This window comes from Stomoxys calcitrans, chromosome 3 (assembly GCF_963082655.1).
Source record: "Stomoxys calcitrans chromosome 3, idStoCalc2.1, whole genome shotgun sequence".
Lineage (NCBI taxonomy): Eukaryota > Metazoa > Arthropoda > Insecta > Diptera > Muscidae > Stomoxys > Stomoxys calcitrans.
Window position 1 is genome coordinate 175,585,591 of NC_081554.1, and position 21,860 is coordinate 175,607,450.

At 34.2% G+C, this 21,860-nt stretch overlaps 1 protein-coding gene across 1 annotated transcript; it reads left to right on the forward strand.

The window, feature by feature from the left end:
* Positions 1–1,851: 1,851 nt before the first annotated feature.
* Positions 1,852–20,110, forward strand: LOC106092365 (defense protein l(2)34Fc). The gene is made up of 3 exons (XM_059366127.1): positions 1,852–1,892; positions 18,404–18,728; positions 19,774–20,110. The coding sequence occupies exons 2-3, from the start codon at positions 18,417–18,419 to the stop codon at positions 19,942–19,944; spliced, it is 483 nt and encodes a 160-aa protein (XP_059222110.1). The 5' UTR covers positions 1,852–1,892; positions 18,404–18,416; the 3' UTR covers positions 19,945–20,110.
* The last annotated feature ends 1,750 nt before the right edge of the window (positions 20,111–21,860 follow it).

A 21,860-nucleotide genomic window follows, 5' to 3' on the forward strand; every position in this document is an offset into this window, starting at 1 on the left:
AAAAGGCGCATTTAATGTCCGATATCGCCGAAATTTGGGACAGTGAGTTAAGTTAGGCCCTTGGACAGTCTTCTTCAATTTGGCTCACATCGGTCCAGATTTGGATACAGCTGCCGTATAGACCGATCTTTCGACTTAAGGTTTTGGGGCCATAAAAGGAGCATTTATTGTCCGATTTCGCCGAAATTTCGAACAGTGAGTTAAGATAAGCCCTTCGACATAATTCTGCAATATGGCACAATTCGGTCCAGATTTGGTTATAGCTGTCATATAGACCGATCTCTCGATTAAAGGTTTTGGGCCCATAAAAGGCGCATTTAATGTCCGATATCGCCGAAATTTGGGACAGTGAGTTAAGTTAGGCCCTTGGACAGTCTTCTTCAATTTGGCTCACATCGGCTTAGATTTGGATACAGCTGCCCTATAGACCGATCTTTCGATTTAAGGTTTTGTGGCCATAAAAGGAGCATTTATTGTCCGATTTCGCCAAAATTTCGAACAGTGAGTTGTGTTAGGCTCTTCGACATTTTTCTGCAACTTGGCCCTAATCGGTCCCGATTTATATATAGCTGCCATATAGACCGATATCTCGATTTAAAGTTTTGGCCCCATAAAAGGCGCATTTAAAATCCGATTTCACTGAAATTTGACACAGTGACTTATGTTAGCTTTTTCGACATCCGTGTTGTATATGGTTTGGATCGGTTCAGATCGTCGAAATTGAACAATGACTTGTACTTATTAGACCACTTAATGTCCGTGTCGAATTTGATCCAAATCGGACTATATTGCGATATAGCTGTTATGGGGGCATACATTATGCATTTTTTCATTGGATTATGCCGAAATGTGGTTTGCATATATACCCGAGGTGGTGGGTATCCCAAGTTCGGCCCGGCCGAACTTAACGCATTGTTACTTGTTTTAACCTTGCATCAAATTTTTTCCCGAATTCTTGAAATTTCTTCTATTTTCTCTAGTTTTCTTCCAACCATTGTGATTTGATTAAAATAAAACGGCAAATGTATTTATAGCTCTTATATAAGCCGGTTTTAGCATGTGTCTTTAAGATTGTCTAAGCCTTGTCTAAACTTAGACCGTTATAACTTTTTCATTAAACCCCAAGTTTTTAATGAGGCTTTTGTTATTTTTTTTCGAAAAATCCCGATCTTAATATTGGATGAGATTTGGAAATACTTAGAAAAACTTGTTTAAGTTAAAGTTTATTAATTGCCATTTGATTTGCTTTCTAAGAACTTAAAATGAAGACGAGGTGGTTCCCCGTTACAGTTACTTGAAAAGTTCACATTAAACATCGTTTAAAAAATCATCAACCATAATGAATATTTAAACGAAAGTGATATACATTTAAAGAATTATTATTAAATTTTATGGCCGTTTTGCGTGTGGTTAATGTTATAGAATTTATAATTATTTTTTTTATAAATCGAACAATAAAATTGTAAATATCAATTAGAATCAATGAAGGAAATGCAATTAGCCATGCTCAGAGGTAGACAAGTAGCTGCCTTCTACCGTCAGTCAGTCAGTCAAAATGCACCCACTGATGCTGCTGCTGAGTATGCCAAGAGAGATTTCCTATGGCGTTTAACACCACTCTGGTTTTAAGCCACTAAATAAAGCTTTTCTCCCATCTGTGGCTGCTGTTGCTGTTGGGGTTGGAGACTGCTTTTGGTCAAAACCAAAAAAGCTTTAATGTGCTAGCCACAACAGCTCTAATCTCGCATCTACATCCACCGTTCCCCCCATACACATATGCACGCAGCATGATAATTTTGATTTCTTTTAAGAATTTCATATAAATATATGAACAAACAATGATAAAAATTTAGTTTCTTTAAAGTTGTGTCCAAAGTTTGTACGTTCGAAAGGTAACAGCAATCGTTCTGGTGTTAAAAACAAAAATTTAATATATTGAAAAAAAAACTTCTAGAGACTACCATTTTTCAAATGACTACCAGTTTTTAAGTGCCACAAAGTGTTCTTTAACAAAGCAAAATTGTGTCATTGGTTGGTTATTGATGGTGGAGCTTGTTTTGACCTATGACATTCATTATATTTTAAATATTTTTTATTAATTATAAGCTATGGTTTGCTGCGTGGTTTAATTGTTTAATGCATTCGAACATGCATTTAAGAAATTCACTTGAATGTTTAAGATTGTCAACGAAGCAGAAATTATTTATCATTAAAGAATCATCACTGGTTTACAAATACAAATTTTGCCTATGAACCTTCAACTAAGGAACAGGGGCAAACTTCTCACATATCAATGAGTGCCGTCCGATTTATGTTTTTAAGCTCAACGATAAGGGGCCTCCTCTTTAAAGCCGAGTCCGAACGGCGTGCCTCAGAGTGACACCTCTTTGGAGAGAAGATTTAGATGGCATAGTACCTCACAAATGTTGCCAGGGGAAAACCACCGCTGAAGATTTTTTTCTGATGGTCTCGCCAAGATTCGAACCCAGGCGTTCAGCGTTATAGGCGGACAAGCTAACCTCTGCGCTACGGTGGCCTCCACTCACTTGGCCATCATATGAGCCCTTTTATGGCATGATCGGTAAATATGTTGTGTTTGAGGGTGGGTTGTACCTCAGGGTCTTTGTTCCGAAAATCAACCAACCTCACAAATGTTGCCAGTATTGGGAGGGGAAAACCACCCCTGAAAAAATTTTTCTGAAGGTCTTGCCAGGATTTGAACCCAGGCGTTCAGCGTCATAGGGGGCATTCTAACTTCTGCGCTACGGTGGCCATCCAGAGGAATGGCACATCAGACATTTCGACTCTAATATGGATATCAAATTCGTGCTCCACTCCCAAATCCCTTTAATTTGAGCCCCGTATTGCCATGGTCGGTAAATATGAACCATTTGGAGGGTGTTTTAAGGCTCTGGCGGCTACCGGCACTTTGCCCTGAAAATTGATACTAAATTCGTACTTTACTCCCAAATACCGTTGATTTGACCTTCATATTGCTATAGTCAGAAATGGAGTTCAGTTAAGGGGGTGATTTGAGACGGACCCCAAACACTTGGCTCCAAAATTGTATATCAAATTCGTTTTCTACTCTCAAATACCTTTCATTTGAGTCCAATATTGCCATAATGGGTCAATTAACCTATTCGATTTTTTTTTTAGGAGGAAAGGCGCCACCTACACTTGAACGCAAATTTTAATGTCATATTCGTAATCTTCTTCCAAATGTCTTTCATTTGAATCCCATATTGCAATGGTCGGCTGACATGCCCATTTGGGGGTATTTGGGGTTGGGGCAACCGCCCATTACTTGGACCTAATTTTTTATGACATATTTGTAATATACTGCCGAATACTTTTCACTTGAGTCCCATATTAAAAAGGAACTTCAATACTCCTCTAAACAGAAATATTCGACGTTCCTATTAGTATGGGACTCAAATGAAAAGTATTCGGCAGTTGATTACAAATATAGCATAAAAATTAGATTTACGTAATGGGACCATGGCTATATGGGATTCAAATGAAAGATATTTGGGAGTAGATTAGAGGAGTTCTGGGGTTGGGGCTGCCCGCTGGGTACTTGGAACTAAAATTTTATACGATATTCCTTTTCTAGTCTCCAATACCTTTAATTTTATACCCATATTGTGCCTATCAGTCCACTTTTGGTTTTGGGTGGCGTTTTGGGGGTAAGAGGGAGGGTCCGCTACCATCCGATATCTAAAAATTATATAACCTTTGTTTCCTTCCACAAGAACCTACATAATCTATGAACATTTTAAGAAAATCGGTTCAGCCGTTGTTGATTCTACGGAACAAACAAACAAATCGAGTCTCATATAGTTATGATGGGTCATATGCCCATTTGGGGCGTTTTTTGACCCCAACACTTCGATTTAATTTTGTATGCCAGATTTGTAATCTACTGCCGAATACCTTTCATTTGAGCCCCATATTAATATGGACGTTCAATTTGTCTGCTTTTAGAAATTTTGGGGTTAGGGCGACTTTCTAGATACTTGGATCCAATTTACAGTACCAGTCGTAGTCGCATTCTACTTTTCATTGCCTTTTAGTTGATACCCATATTGTCATTATAGGTCCACTTTTGATTTTAGGTAGTGTTTTTGGGGAATGGGGGAGGGTCCGCCCAATTCCGATATCAACAAATTACAAAGCTTATTGTAAAGCCTAATCTGCTCTCAAATACTTTTCATTTTAGTCCCATGCTGTCATGCTCGTCCAATAAACCTATTTTAGGGTGTTTTGGGGTTCGGGTGGCACCCCAGTTACTTGGGCCCTATACTATAGATAATAGCAGAAAATTATTCTGTTGAAAGACGAGGTTACAAACACATTTAAGAGTTTTTGCCCAAAAAAATTTTAGGTCTAAAATTAAAATCGAGTTTTGCCAACTTATAAATAATGGATAAACTTTCTTTTTTTATGCCTCAATCACCATATGATCCATAGAATAAATTTGTCTGTGGTTTTCAACTCAATTTAAATCGTAGATTAATTAAAAAAATGGAATGGTTTAAGTTTTATCTTAAGACTAGTACTGAGCTCATTCGCAAGAAAATTTTCTATTAATTAACACACATAAAAATCATACAACGACTTACAACAAAAGGAACTACATTGAAACAGCTGCTTGCGACCCAGTTCGTGAGTAATTAATTACATTTGCAATAAAATGAAGTGAAATTTTTATTGATGCAGCGACATTTCTCAACTATTTTGGTCATAGAACTCAGTACCACTTCAACGGAAGTTGTTCGCATTTTGATAGATTTTCAGAAGAAAAGTCGAACTCAGTACCAGGCTTCAAAGAGAATAAAAAATGTATTGAATTATTCAATTATTTAAACACGGAGTTAATTGCAGCAGGGAACCTTCAGTTTATTATCACAAATTTACAACAAACACCAACCATTGTTTTGTGTTTAATTAAGCCTGAAGCCTTATTGGTGACCAACAACAATAAGACAAAAGTAAACTTATGTTAATTTTGCGTGGGATATCTTAATCTCGTGACAAACTTCTGTTGAAGATTATTTTTGTGTGTCTTCATGTGACCGACTGTTTTCTCATAAATTTTTGTCCATATTTTTTTTCTTATTTTTATTGCTGTTTGTTGATTTTTGTTTATTTTTTCCATAGAGTAGCAATAACAGGTAATATTATTTTTTAAAGTTCCAGTTTCACATTAATCAATGTATTAAGATTCAGTATTTCAAGGTGAACTGACTTGAAGATGATAAATCAGATGCATCCGTTATAATTTTTTGAATTTCAAATGAAAATGTTGGTAAAAAATTTCAAACTAGTGCATTGAAAATATTAAAAAAACAACTTATTTTTAAAAATTATTCGGATGAGATCCTGACGTGTTTAACTTAAAATGTCTGTAACACCTTAATAAAGCATTTAAAAAATCGAAATTTGCAAAATCCACATTTTGCCCAAGAATATTCCATTAAGGAACAGGGGGAAACTTTTTATATATCAACGAGTTCTGTCCAATTCAAGTTTAAGTTCAATGATAAGGGACCTCCTTTTTATAGCCGAGTCCGAAGAACCCTCTTTGGGGAGACGTTTTTACATGGCATAGTACCACACAAATGTCGCCAACATTTATTAATAGGGGATATCCAGCGCTGAACTTTTTATCGAATCCGGGCATTTATAATCATGGGCGGATATGCTAACCTCCGCGCTGCAGTGGCCCCAATTTTAACTTGAGCTTAAAATGCTTGAAATCCTTTGATTAGTTTGTTTTTTTTTGTGGAGCAGACCTTAAGTTCCAAAAAAAAAAAACAAACTTTAAAAAGCCTGTAAATTTCCATTTGCTTTTTCCTTTATGTCCTTCATTGGACCTTTGCTCATTACGATGATTTGGTAACTTTTTTTTATACAGCAGAATGAAATAAATTAGGAATTCAACTTAAAATGTTTGTAAATCCTTTTTGAAAGGATTGTGCTATAGGCTTTCCCCTGGGATAGTACCTCACAAATATCGCCAGTAATAACAGGGGAAAACCACCGCCCACAATTTTTTCTGCTGTTCTCGCTAGGATTCGAACTCAGGATTTCAGCGTCATAGGCGGACATACATGTCTCCGCGCTATGGTGGCCTCAAATTTAACATGAACTTAAAATGCTAGTAAGTTTTTCTTTTTTGCCTTTAATTCTTTAATTAGGCCTTTGTTCATTACGATGATTTGAGTAGCTTTTTTTCTAAAGCTGAAGGATAAAAATCAGGAATTTAACTTAAAATGTTTGTAAATCCTTTTTGAAAAGATTATGCTATAGGCTTTCATCTTGGCCGTAATCTTGTTTTGTACTTGTTTTGAAGGTACAAATCCCATAGGACAAATACCAAATCCTGTAGGCAAATTACGGCTAGAACCTCAGTCACCGGAGAGAATTTAGGAATTTCTATATAATTTTTCGGTTTGATGTGGCGCCTATTCCAACCCATAACGCCTCCTGTGTAGTAGCACTGTTAGCCTTCTTGTACTTTTCTAGCACATTCACAGTGCCTATAATAAAACTTCTCTGTAGAGAGATCGGTTGTTCTTGGGACAGTTTTACAAAATATCAAAAACTACTTGTAAATACCAACATTTAAGGTTTAGTCCCGAAAATAGCTTCAAAGGATTTTTTTTTACTAAATTCCCATGGACCTTAGTTCACTATGATGATTTCGATCGCTCTTTATGTAAAGTATAACGAATATATTTACAAATTTAACTTGAATTAACTTATAATGCTTGTAAATCCTTTTCGAGAAGATGTCGCTATAAGCTGTTCTTTTCGCACTAGATTAAGTGATTTTTAGATTACCAAAAACCCGAAAAGGACTAACTAGTGCAAAACAAACAAGTAAAAGGGTGCTAAGTTCGGCCGTACCGAATCTTGGGAACACACCACCATGGATTCTGCTAAAAATTTATACAAACTAAATTAAGTTGCAGGGCAAAATTTTATTCTACATCCCAAACTTATGCCAAATCAGCAAAAGTTAAAGCTTCTAGGAACCGAACAAGAATAATCGAGATACCGGTTTAAATGGGAGCTATATAAAGTTATAGACTAAATTGGACCGTACTTGAACAGTTGTTGGAAATCAGAACATCGCATGCTAAATCTGACAAAACTTACCGATTCCAGGGGCTCAAGACGATCGGTTTATATGGGAGCTATATCAGGTAATAGACCAATTTGGACCATATTTGACACAGTTGTTGAAAGTCGTCACTTATAACTATGACAATATGTGCAAAATTTAAGCCAAATCGGACAAAAATTGTGGATTCCAGGGGCTCAAACAGTCAAATCGGGAGATCGGTTTATATGGGAGATATATCAGGTTATAGAACGGTTGGGACCGTACTTGGCACAGTTTTAGGAAGTTAACAGAACACTATGCGCAAAATTTCAGCCAAATCGTCCAAAAATTGTGGTTTTCAGGGACTCAATCAAATCGTTTGTTTCGCATTTAACTCAAAATGCTTGTAAAACCTTACAATTGAAACATAAAACACTTAAGACTTTTTTCCAGTTTTGGAGTTAGACTGATTGAAAAGAATGGAAGAAAGGGTCTTTTATGCGAATTATGACCCCTATTCTGGGGGCAGCAAATAACTAAATATTTAAGGTCCCATCCTCAAAGAAGAAACTATGAAGATTTTTGTAGCTGTTTATGTTAAGCACAAAGATTCGAACTTAACTGGGTACAATGGATATTCCAGTAGCAGATTAACTTGTAAATCTTTTCATTGTGTTTAGTTCACTATTAAAATTCTTAAGATTAACCAGAAAGAATATAATTCAAAATGTAACTTGAACTTAAAATACTGGTAAATCCTTAAGGTAGGCATTTCATTTGCCATTAACGGCGAAATGATTTAGGGGTTTAAGACCCCAATAAGGCAATGGCGATAGATCTATGAGACTTTTAGAAATATGAGACCTTTTGATATACATCCACTCATTAGATTAAATATAGAAGTTTAAGAGAAGAGCGGGCGGCACCATATGTAGATTTGCCCATGAAAATTGCATTAAGGAAATCCTTTCTTTGGTTTTTAGCTCATTACAAAGATTTTTTAAACTAACCAAAAAGACTATAATGCTTAAAATGCTTGTAAATCCTTAAGGTGCAGTTATTTCATTTGTCATTAACGGTGGAATGACTTAGGGCTTTAAGACCCCATTGAGGCAACGGTGATAGATTTATTGATTGTATATAGAAGTTTAAGAGAAGAGCGGGTGGTATCGTATGCAATCGGGGAACATCTGGGATACTTTTCTCGTAGCAATGAGTGCTGTCCGATACATGTTTATAGGACCTAGTCTTTATTACCGAGTTCGAAAACTTGCAACAGGCCAGCACTAGTAGGAATAGGACAACTACCGCTGACAATTTATTTGATGTTCTCGCCGGCATTTGTACCCAGCCGTTTTGCGTCGGAGTTACGATGACCGCACTGCCATACTTATTGGAGCAAGAATGTAGTCCTAGCCATTTTGTTATCCAATAACTCATTCATTGCCATAATTTTGGTCAGCAAATTCTATCATTTGTCATATTTCCCTAAAGGTTTATAAATTCAATCCACTTATAAAAGTATTTCCTGTAAAAGCCAATGTACCCCTTTCTAATAGGTAATTTTATTTAACCTTTTGTCTTTTAATTAAATGTAATGTATACAACATTACTTTTTTTTAAATATCAAGGAAAGCAACACATGTGTATACAGATCAATTATTAAAGTTTAGCTGCTCTAATAGTTTATTTTCTCTTTGTTTCTTTTCTAATGCCGGGCTAGATTGGACCGGTTGTTTTGCATTTTTTTTTTTTATTTTTAAATCAAACCATAATGTTAGAAATATATGGAAATTAGTTTTTGGGATCTAAATGAAGTGACTTTTGAATTTAGCTGAATATGACCACAGAAACGAAACCAAATCTTAAAGCAAAAAAAACCGGTCGTTGTTAGATTTGATAAATTATCTAAAATATACAAATGCGCCCTGTCCGTCTGACTGTCTGTCTATCTGTATTGAAATTTATGTATGCCTGTGCCAGAAATCTTTTATTTCTTAGAAACAATTAGGATAGAACTCTATCAGTACCAACTTGAATACTAACAATGAGACAGAGGAAAAAAACAGAATTAAATCGTATAAGCAACAATTTATTTTTGTAGAAACAAATTGCTGACTTCACTGTGTGGCGGTAAATACACACGTGATGGATAATGGTAGAAGTTAAAAAATCGAGTTGTCTTGTCAACGGCAACCTTGATTGCTGATCTTTCGACAATACTATGAAAAAAATACAAATCGAATTCACTTAGGCGGCATAGTAATTTTTTTGGTTTGCTAGTTGTTGCTGTTGCAGTAGATTAATGAGCTTGGGTTCGCCTATGAAGTCATTAGGTTTTCAAGTGGGCTTAACTTGAAGTAGCCCTTGGTGGCTTATAGTTGAGGTGAGTTAGACAACCAGTTTCTGTTGCTTTAGAAGATCTCTTAGGTGTCTGATTGTCAAATGGTTTTTGACTATCATTTTTAAGGGCTAGGGATTTTAAGTGAAAAAGACACAACCAATCGCCCTACAAACATTTTTCATAATTTTGGAAGAGCGTTCGTCCCCGCAATGAATGAAACAATCTTCTGGAAGATTTTTACGCAATTTTTCTTCCGTATGAGTCTTAAAACACTCTTCGGGGATATAAATAAGCAATCCATTACGCATGCGGAAGTTTTAACCACTCTTCGCGACGCTTCTTTTAAAACTTATTGCGTTTTAATCGTACGGTATAACTCGTGAAACACTCTTCTAGGATATCATTAGGCAATCCACAGCGCATGCGGAAGTTTTAGCAACTAATTGCGGTTAAACCCTACGTAAGAGTCGCGAAACACTCTTCTGGCATATCATTAGGCAATCCATTGCGTGTGCGGAAGTTTTAGTCGCTCTTCGCAACTATTCTTTTACAACTTATCGCGTTTTAATCGTCCGTATAACTCTTGAACCACTCTTCTAGAATATCATCGGACAATCCATGGCGTGTGCGGAAGTAAGCGACTCTTCGCGACGATTTTTTCTCAACTCATTGCGTTATAATCGCTTGTTTATAAATCACCTGAGTTAACTTTTCGCGATTGCTTCTCTTACAACTTATTACGGTTTAACCCTCCCTTAGAGACGCCAAACACTCTTCTGGAATGTAATTAAGCAACCCATTTCGTGTGTGGAACTTTTAGCAAATCTTCGATTCTTTTAAAACTAATTGCGTTTTAGTCGTCCATATAACTCGTGAAACACTCTTCTAGGATATCATTGGACAATCCATCGTGTTTGCGGAAGATTAAGCGACTCTTTCCGACGATTATTACGCAACTCTTTGCGTTAAAATCGCTTGTTAATAAATCGCCTGAGTGAACTTTTCGCGATTGCTTATCTTACAACTAGTTGTAAGTCTAACCCTCCGTAAGTGTCGCGAAACGCTCTGCTGGCATACAATTAGGCAATCCATTGCGTGTGCGGAACTTTTAGCAAATCTTCGCGACGCACAGTGGGCCAAATGGCAAAAAAATTGGAAATAAGTCTACAACTTTTTATCTGTTGATTTTAGCCATACAAAATGTTCTAGACATTTGTAGAGGAGGACATAGGCTTTCAGAAAAGTGCTGTTGTTGGTCCATATCTTTAATACAGGGTGAGCTACAGGGTGTCAAAGTTGACCACTTTTGACTTCTCCAAGCTTCTGGGGGCCATAACTTTTGATCTACTCAACCGATTTACATGATTTAGGACTCTAGAGAAAGAGCTTGACAAGATCTAAAAAACTTATGCATAAAGTACCATGCCATCGTGTACTGTTAAGGAGTTATGAATTGTTTCATTTTAAAATATGAAAATTTGGCCTTGGTTTTTTTCAGTGTTTTTTAAATAACTCCGTCAATTTTAAAGCTATAAACTTCATACTTCACACAAATTATGCCAGCATATGTGTGCATAAAATACAAAAGGAATCACGTGAATATCTTTGGCGGTTTAAAAATGGCATCGTTTTCAATATGAAAAATATTTTTTTTGTCAAAAAATTGCAAAATTTTTCAAAAAAGATACTCCCATTTCCTTTAAGTTTTCGCAAACTTTGGCCGTCAAAGCATTATCATTTCTTTCCATTTTCACAAAGTCGAGGTATTAAGAAAAGTTTTAAGTGCTAATTTGGCTAATTTCGATATCAAACAACACCGTTATCTTAAGACCAAAATGGCCAATTTTTTTACTAAACTTCAAAAGTTTCTCACTGGAAAAAAAGTTCCACGGGGATTTGAACTTAAATGAAAGCTTAAAATGTTCCCAACATTTTAAGGTATGTCTCGCCATATCCTAGCCATAAATGAGATCGTAGCGATCAAAATACTGAAAAAAGTCAATTTTCAAGTAGTGCTATATTCATTGCTAAAAAACAAGTATTAGGTCACATTTTATTGCAAAGATGTTAAATAAACTTTTATTTGGTAACACTTCTTCTACAAAACACAAAAAGAATCATGGAAATATCTCTATTCTATTCCATTTTATGGAACCGGCAATAAAAAAGTCAATTTTTCAAAAAAGTCGAATTTCCCAAATTTTGTTTTTGTTGTCCTAATTGCACATGACACACTATAGCCATATTTACGCAACATACCTTATCGTAAAGGAAATTTTCATACCTTTCCAACAATGTATAAAACATTTCTCAACTCGGATTCTATCTACTCTAAAATTCATTTACACTTCATTAAACTCTATATAAAAATGTCTATTTGTGAAATGGAACCTTATATGGGGCCTACACTAAAACATTGATAGATTTGCCCAGGGTTTACAATACAAATGTGTTAGAATAAAAAAAGGTCTCCTGCCAAAGTTTAAAAAAATTGGAATAAAAATATGTGTTTTAGAGCGAAAACACTTCGCATCGGCGTGCGTTTATATGTATATTAGCTACTCCCAAAATAAAAAAGCATTTTAGTTTTGTATTATTTGATTTTATTCTCTACCAAATAATCTAAGGTATCAAAATTTAAAAGCTCTTTAATTTGAATGGCATCGGGATCGTCCTTATCTATATCGTCACATATTTTTGGTAGCCATTTAGTTCTGATGCTGTATAGTACCGGATCAGACGATAACAATAAATATTGAAGTAAATCATAATTTTGGTTAAATTTGGTGCTCTTTCGGGTATTGAAAAGCCGGAACTGTTTAACATCTCTATTACGGGATTCCTGAGCTTCTTCTGTAAGTTCTCCTAACGGAAGTATGTTGTATTCCACAATTTCCTTGCCATGATGTAAGACTTTATGTACTGTCGGTGTTAAAGCTTTCCACGAATATAAATCAGATAAAATGTTTTTTGTGTCATTACTATAAGCTTCAAATTTGGTTGAATTTATCATCTTTTTGCTATTGATTACAGCCAAAATCACTTTGAATCGTCTTAGCAAGTGTTCATCAAGACCGGTTATTTTAGATGTCGATACGGGGTCCTCAAAAAACCGCCTTGCCGAGTTGCCATCATTTGTGCTTCCGTATCCGTAAAGAGGTTTATCTATTATAAGTCCCTTTTGTTTAAACTCCAACTGGATTCGATTCTTCTCTTCCTGCCTCATTTTGTGAAGATCTTGGTTGTTTCTAGCAGAGACATCGCGGTTTCCAGGGCTAGTCCGATATTTAAGGTCATACGATAAATGCAAACAATACTCCATGAATCGAATTCTACAGTGCAGGGGCGAAATACCGAAATTGAGCGCATTTTCGTTTACTAAATTTTCATCAGACTTGTCCTCGAATTGCCCATTCTTCTTGCCACAAATATTGCATCTCCAATTGGACATAACGCCAGTTAATGCGTTTGCCACCTTTCCATCGATCATAGTGAGTTGTAGTTGAAACGAAACTTTTATATTTCTTCCCAATTGGTTTATAACAATCATGGGTAATGCAGCAATTTCTTCCTTTATTTCGTTCACCAAAGATCGTGTTGTGTTCCGGTCTTCCTTTGTATACTCAAACCGAATTGGGCGACATAAATATTTTGACCCAGGTGTTCTATTTATCCATATATCTTGAAATGCATTTTCTTTCGATGATGAAGATTGGTCCTTGTACAATCTCATTCTCAATGGTACTAATGATGCCATGAAAATTGATGCGAAGTTGGCATCTATTTCTGTTTGTTGCTTATATTCGGAAAATCCAGATGATCCATCACAACCCCATTTGCTGATCAAAACCACTTCGGAATTATTACATGTGTTCAACTGTTCTTCAGTAAAATTAGAAATAATTCTAACAGCTGTATTTTCAACAAGATCAGCAAGTTTCACTCTTGCTTTTAATTCGTCCACGTATATATTTGATGGCACCATTTTCGTCCTGGTGTTGTACAATTTATGTTTTGAGGGTAAACAACCCCATCCTTTTTCACGAAGAGCCTTCCTCATTGTTGAGTATTTGTTTCTTGAGAGGCCTAGGTTCAAAATCAGGGCCAGTGCATCTTCCTCCGTGAATTCTGTAGTCGATTTTGGAGTTGGAATACTTTCTACCATTCTCTTTACCCTTTTCGGAGATGCTAATGGTAAAACATCGACAATTCGTCCAACATTTTTTGGTTTTTTTTTTAACAATGCTGTTTTGAACGTATCTTTTATTAAATTTGGCGGATGTGCCGCCAATAGTTCCTCTTGTTTTTTCTTTTTGGTTTTCTCCGTAACTTCGTCGTATGCTTTGCTAGGCCGGCCGGGAATCAGCGGTTTAATTTCAATAAGTAGATCCGATTTCAGCCACTTCTCATACATTTTGAAAAACTTGATTTTTGCGAATGAACATTCTGGCAACCTTCTCTCAAATGATTTGTAGAATTTTTCAAGTTTGTCTAAAGCGTCTTTATTTAGCCTTATTCCATATATGTGGTCCAAAGTGTAAACAAGTTCCTTAAATGACTCCGTGTATGATTTGGAATCATTTTTGATGTCCCATACAATTTTCGAAAGAGTGGAATACTTCAGTATGACTTCCATAACTTATAAATGTCCTTTACGCCTCTACAAAATATAATGAAGAAAATTTGGATTTTGTTCAAATATTTATGCAATATATTCACAATTAATGACCCATTTCAGGTATCAGACGCAATCGTAAAAAGGGGTCCAAAGTGCCTCTTTTTACTTACTCTTCTATAATTATTTACCTGGACTCGAATTTGGTTAAAAAAAATGACAATGAATTTTTTATGGGTAGGTTTTTTCACATTCATTGATACGGTGGATTTCCTGGGAATTCGACATAGCGAAACAGGTAACATTTGTCTGCATCAAATCTTAACACAAATATATATATATATGCAGGTATATTTCTAGGTTACTTTTTATTCAAAAATCATCAGCTTACATTAAAAATAGATGTAGGTACTATACAAACGCACGCCGATGCGAAGTGTTTTCGCTCTAAAACACATATTTTTATTCCAATTTTTTTAAACTTTGGCAGGAGACCTTTTTTTATTCTAACACATTTGTATTGTAAACCCTGGGCAAATCTATCAATGTTTTAGTGTAGGCCCCATATAAGGTTCCATTTCACAAATAGACATTTTTATATAGAGTTTAATGAAGTGTAAATGAATTTTAGAGTAGATAGAATCCGAGTTGAGAAATGTTTTATACATTGTTGGAAAGGTATGAAAATTTCCTTTACGATAAGGTATGTTGCGTAAATATGGCTATAGTGTGTCATGTGCAATTAGGACAACAAAAACAAAATTTGGGAAATTCGACTTTTTTGAAAAATTGACTTTTTTATTGCCGGTTCCATAAAATGGAATAGAATAGAGATATTTCCATGATTCTTTTTGTGTTTTGTAGAAGAAGTGTTACCAAATAAAAGTTTATTTAACATCTTTGCAATAAAATGTGACGTAATACTTGTTTTTTAGCAATGAATATAGCACTACTTGAAAATTGACTTTTTTCAGTATTTTGATCGCTACGATCTCATTTATGGCTAGGATATGGCGAGACATACCTTAAAATGTTGGGAACATTTTAAGCTTTCATTTAAGTTCAAAAAAAGCGAAAAAATCCCCGTGGAACTTTTTTTCCAGTGAGAAACTTTTGAAGTTTAGTAAAAAAATTGGCCATTTTGGTCTTAAGATAACGGTGTTGTTTGATATCGAAATTAGCCAAATTAGCACTTAAAACTTTTCTTAATACCTCGACTTTGTGAAAATGGAAAGAAATGATAATGCTTTGACGGCCAAAGTTTGCGAAAACTTAAAGGAAATGGGAGTATCTTTTTTGAAAAATTTTGCAATTTTTTGACAAAAAAAATATTTTTCATATTGAAAACGATGCCATTTTTAAACCGCCAAAGATATTCACGTGATTCCTTTTGTATTTTATGCACACATATGCTGGCATAATTTGTGTGAAGTATGAAGTTTATAGCTTTAAAATTGACGGAGTTATTTAAAAAACACTGAAAAAAACCAAGGCCAAATTTTCATATTTTAAAATTAAACAATTCATAACTCCTTAACAGTACACGATGGCATGGTACTTTATGCATAAGTTTTTTAGATCTTGTCAAGCTCTTTCTCTAGAGTCCTAAATCATGTAAATCGGTTGAGTAGATCAAAAGTTATGGCCCCCAGAAGCTTGGAGAAGTCAAAAGTGGTCAACTTTGACACCCTGTAGCTCACCCTGTATTAAAGATATGGACCAACAACAGCACTTTTCTGAAAGCCTATGTCCTCCTCTACAAATGTCTAGAACATTTTGTATGGCTAAAATCAACAGATAAAAAGTTGTAGACTTATTTCCAATTTTTTTGCCATTTGGCCCACTGTGCGACGATTGCTTTACAATTCCGTATACCTCGTGAAACACTCTTCTAGGATATCATTGGACAATCCATCGAGTTTGCGGAAGTTTAAACGACTCTTTCCGACGATTTTTACGCAACTCTTTGCGTTAAAATCGAAATGCGATCTTTAAATGTTTTGCCAAATTCGTATCCCAATTTGTGGTTATCTGGAATGGGCTACTGAAAAAAAACGCTTCTGCTCCTATGGGGCTTCCTTTGGATACCAACGTTTTTTGAAATCCGCCCAAAATTGATTTAATTTTTTTGTTTCAATTTCACCCACACTTGGTTCATGTCTCGGCTAAAACAAATTTCCTTCTTTTTGTGTACCTATCCCCAGCAAAATATAAGTGTGCCCAAAGTTTGAGAAACACCAGATTTCCTACTCTCACAGTCTTACGGCGGTTTTCGTTTCCACACACCTGACATACAGGTGCAGGGGCATAAGATTGCGTACGAGTATGGCATTTGTCGCATCGCTAATTAATGTAAAAACCACTGTGAGCTTTTCCATGAACAATTTCTTCATGCTTGGTGAGATAAGGGGACTTTTAGAGATAAGATCCAACGAATCCTAGCCGATCCTCTTTCAAATTTGACTTTAATAGAAAATTTTGTCAAAATTTCATTTTTATAGGAAATTTTATCAAAATTTCATTTCTAAAGGAAATTTAGTCAAAATTTCATTTCTAAAGGAAATTTAGTCAAAATTTCATTTTATAGAAAATTTGGTCAAAATTTCGTTTCTATAGGAAATTTTCTCAAAATTTCGTTTCTATAGAAAATTTTCTCAAAATTTCGTTTTTTATAGGAAATTTTCAAAAAATTTCGTTTCTATAGGAAATTTTCTCAAAATTTCGTTTCTATAGGAAATTTTCTCAAAATTTCGTTTCTATAGGAAATTTTTTCAAAATTTCGTTTCTAAAGCAAATTTTGTCAAAATTTCGTTTCTATAGGAAATTTTCTCAAAATTTCGTTTCTATAGGAAATTTTCTCAAAATTTCGTTTTTATAGGAAATTTTGTCAAAATTTCGTTTCTATAGAAAATTTTGTCAAAATTTCGTTTCTATAGGAAATTTTGTCAAAATTTCGTTTCTATAGGAAATTTTCTCAAAATTTCGTTTCTATAGGAAATTTTCTCAAAATTTCGTTTCTATAGGAAATTTTCTCAAAATTTCGTTTCTATAGGAAATTTTCTCAAAATTTCGTTTCTATAGGAAATTTTCTCAAAATTTCGTTTCTATAGGAAATTTTCTCAAAATTTCGTTTCTATAGGAAATTTTCTCAAAATTTCGTTTCTATAGGAAATTTTCTCAAAATTTCGTTTCTATAGGAAATTTTCTCAAAATTTCGTTTCTATAGGAAATTTTCTCAAAATTTCGTTTCTATAGGAAATTTTCTCAAAATTTCGTTTCTATAGGAAATTTTCTCAAAATTTCGTTTCTATAGCAAATTTTCTCAAAATTTCGTTTCTATAGGAAATTTTCTCAAAATTTCGTTTCTATAGGAAATTTTCTCAAAATTTCGTTTCTATAGGAAATTTTCTCAAAATTTCGTTTCTATAGGAAATTTTCTCAAAATTTCGTTTCTATAGGAAATTTTCTCAACATTTCGTTTCTATAGGAAATTTTCTCAACATTTCGTTTCTATAGGAAATTTTCTCAAAATTTCGATTCTAAGGAAATTTTGTCAAAATTTCTTTTTTATTATTTATGTAGAAAATGTTGTCCAGATTTCCTTTTTTATTTAAAAAATTGAATTTAAAAAATTAATTTTTATAGGAAATTGTGTCAAATATAAATTTTATAAATTTTTTATTTTACTTTCATAACATTTACATTTTTATAATTTTTTTTTAAATTATCATTGTATTGGGATTTTTTTGAATTATCTTTAAATGTAAACGTCCCACTATGGCGTAGGGTTGAAAAGAACTCAGCTTAAGACCTTGCGTGGGTCAAGATTCAATTCTTCATTTCTCAGGTTTTTAAACATTGCTTACATAACGCTTGGAGCTACGTCTACAAAAACATTTTCCACGCTTTGAACAAAAAAAGAAAATGCAACTGCAAGTACATTTCAATATGGTCAAGACATTTAACTGGCTAATTAAGTTGTCTGTTCGTTGGTTTTTTATTGTTGCGAGCGCGATGCCAAGGTCGATAATAAGCAAGACACAAAACCAACACAATAGCAAATGCAATGGAGGGGAAAATAAATTGAATGAAAATATTACACAGCATAGAAAAAAATTAATTTTAAATTCAAATTTATAACAGACAAACGCCACCACTCACAAGTCGCGTGGCATATCATGGCTCTACTACACGCAGACCAGTTGTAATAAAAGTTAAGAATAAAATTTGCATAACTTTTTAGAAAACATGTTTAGATCGTGACAGGTTTTCTTGCCATTGGTAAAATCTGATTTTAAAACCATTCCCCTATTTCTGCTCTGTTTTTCAGCCCACACTTGAGAATGTTGCGTTTTCTGGTTATTGCCTGCTGTTTGGCCGCCCCTGCCTTTGGCTATTCCACAGGAGCTCCCAGAGAAATTTGCTCCAATGGATTGACTCCAGAACATCATGTGCCCGAACAGACCTCACCGGTGCCTTATTTCTTTTCCGGTGACGATTTGGTGAAAGGCGGCGAAAAGATCACCATCAAAATGGGAGGAGATGACTTTTTGGGTTTCGCTGTTCAAGTTCATGATGCTAATAAGAAACCAATTGGCACCTTCAAAGTGGTCGAACCAAATAAATCACAAACTTTGGCCTGCTCCAATGCTGATGTAAGTACAGCCAGGAATAATTTCGAAAAATTTGTAAGGAACATTTCTATAGAAATTTCCTAATGAAACGAAATTTTGACAAAATCTTTTAAAGAAGCGAAATTTTGACAAAATTTCCTTTAGAAACAAAATTTGAAAAAATATCCCAACGAAACGAAATTTGGCAAATTTCCTATGGATGCGAAAATTTGACAAAATTTCCTAAGAAATGAAATTTTCACAAAATTTCCTAAGAAATGAAATTTTCACAAAATTTCCTATAGAAACGAAATTTTGAAAAAAATTTCCTAAAGAAACGAAATTTTGACAAAATTTTCTATAGAAATGAAATGTTGACAAAATTTCCTATAGAAACAAAATTTGAAAAAATATCCCAACGAAACGAAATTTGACAAATTTCCTATGAAAGCGAAAATTTGACAAAATTTCCTAAGAAATGAAATTTTGACAAAATTTCCTATGGAAACGAAATTTTGAAAAAATTTACTAAAGAAACGAAATTTTGACAAAATTTTCTATAGAAATGAAATGTTGACAAAATTTCCTATAGAAACGAAATTTTTACAAAATTTCCTACAAAAACGAAATTTTGAGAAAATTTCCTATAGAAACGAAATTTTGAGAAAATTTCCTATAGAAACGAAATTTTGAGAAAATTTCCTATAGAAACGAAATTTTGAAAAAATTTCCTATAGAAACGAAATTTTGAGAAAATTTCCTATAGAAACGAAATTTTGAGAAAATTTCCTATAGAAACGAAATTTTGAGAACATTTCCTATAGAAACAAAATTTTGAGAAAATTTCCTATAGAAACGAAATTTAAAAAAAAAATTTCCTATAGAAATGAAATTTTGACAAAATTTCCTATAGAAACGAAATTTTGAGAAAATTTCCTATAGAAATGAAATTTTGACAAAATTTCCTATAGAAACGAAATTTTGACAAAATTTCCTATAGATACGAAATTTTAATAACAGTTAAGAAACAAAATTTTCTATAAAATTTTTAATTTTAAATAAAATATCATGTTTCTTTAATTTTCAGGACACCATAACTCATGTAAAGATCAGTAAGAGTAGCATCCCCAACAGCGTCCAATTCCAATGGGTAGCTCCTGCCAACTATAAGGGTAAGGCCAGATTTGTTGGCACTGTTGCCAAGGATGGTGCCACCTATTGGATCAGCAAGGTCATTAAGGAAATTGAAGTCGAATAAATAAATTTCTTCTTACCTTTTAAGTTATAAAACCCCCCTTTAAAAAGTTTGCCTCTCTTTCGTTTATGTTTAACAATAATTGTACTATTTTTCTCTTACAAGTTATGTGATATTTTTCAAAATTCAAACTTAAATTGTAATAAAAATTTCTAAATATAAAAAGAAATTGAGCTTGTTTGATTTTAAAAGAAAATTTAAAAAATTAATATTAATAAAATTCAATGAATTTTCCAAAGTTTATTTTTCTATAAAAATTTTTGCCAAAATTTCAATTCTATAGAAAAATTTGTCACAATTTCATTTTTATAAGGAAATTGTGTCAAAATTCATTTCATTTCTCAAAATTTCGTTTCTATAGGAAATTTTGTCAAAATTTCGTTTCTATAGGAAAATTTGTCAAAATTTCATTTCTATAGGAAATTTTGTCAAAATTTCGTTTCTATAGGAAATTTTGTCAAAATTTCGTTTCTATAGAAAATTTTGTCAAAATTTCGTTTCTATAGGAAATTTTCTCAAAATTTCGTTTCTATAGGAAATTTTCTCAAAATTTCGTTTCTATAGGAAATTTTGTCGAAATTTCGTTTCTATAGGAAATTTTGTCAAAATGTCGTTTCTTTAGGAAATTTTGTCAAAATTTCGTTTCTATAGGAAATTTTGTCAAAATTTCGTTTCTACAGGAAATTTTGTCAAAATTTCGTTTCTAAAGAAAATTTTCTCAAAATTTCGTTTCTATAGGAAATTTTCTCAAAATTTCGTTTCTATAAGAAATTTTCTCAAAATTTCGTTTCTTATAAAATAAAATTTTGACAAATTTGCCACAAAAGAATAATAAAAAATTGAGATTACTAGTAAAATCAAACACGAATGGGAATGGAACGAATGGAGTTTGACGAGGACCGTCACCTCAACATGGAAATGTGGCTACAACAACAACGAATGGGCAATCAATTTTATCCCTATCTGATCTTGTGACATGTGTTAGGTCATCGGAGTATTTTCTAACGGCCCCGGAAACTAGTTTACCTATGACAGTAAATGGAATGGAATAAAAATATAGATCTGTCCCGTTTACTCGATATTCATCAATGAAATGTCGATCATGGTATAAAACCATTATTCCTTCAAAGTGACCGTTTCCTATTGTGAATGGAAGACCGCCTAGATAACTCAAATCCACAACAACGAACAAAGCAATTTGCCGGTCCTCTAAACTCTAAACGAACCTTCGGGCCTGGTCCTGGAAACTTAGTTTACGCGTTGCTAGAGGTATACCCCCAGATTCCAGTATCCCTGGAATGTGTAGGGTACTTCCTAGTCTCGCAAGCTCGTCCGCTTTACAATTCCCTGGGATATCTCTGTGGCCCGGCACCCAGAACAGGTGAATTTTGAACTGTTCAGCCATTTCGTTGAGAGATTTGCGACAGTCGAGGGCGGTTTTTGCGTTCAGAAATACGTTTTCTAGGGATTTAATGGCTGTCTGAGAAGATATTTATGCCAATCGTCGTAATGACATTATATCTTAGCCATTCCACCACCTCCTTAATTGCAAGGATCTCTGCTTGATACACACTGCAGTGGTCGGGTAACGTTTCGATATGACCAGTATTAGATCTTTAGAGTACACACAAAAGCCCACCTGGTCGTTTAGTTTGGAACCATCCGTATAGAAGTCTATATAATGTCTGTTACCAGGGATAATGTAGTTCCAATCGGTTCTATCAGGAATAGTGGTACAGTAATTTTTATCGAAAAAGCGGCTCAGGTAGGGTGTAATCCACACTGCCTAGAACATTGGATATTGTATCAAGGATAACACAGTGTCCGTAGCCGCCACATGACCAATGAGAAGGCTCCCTTAACCTCACGACAGTGGTCGCTGCAATTTGAGTAGCCACAATCTTCAGAGGCATAAGATT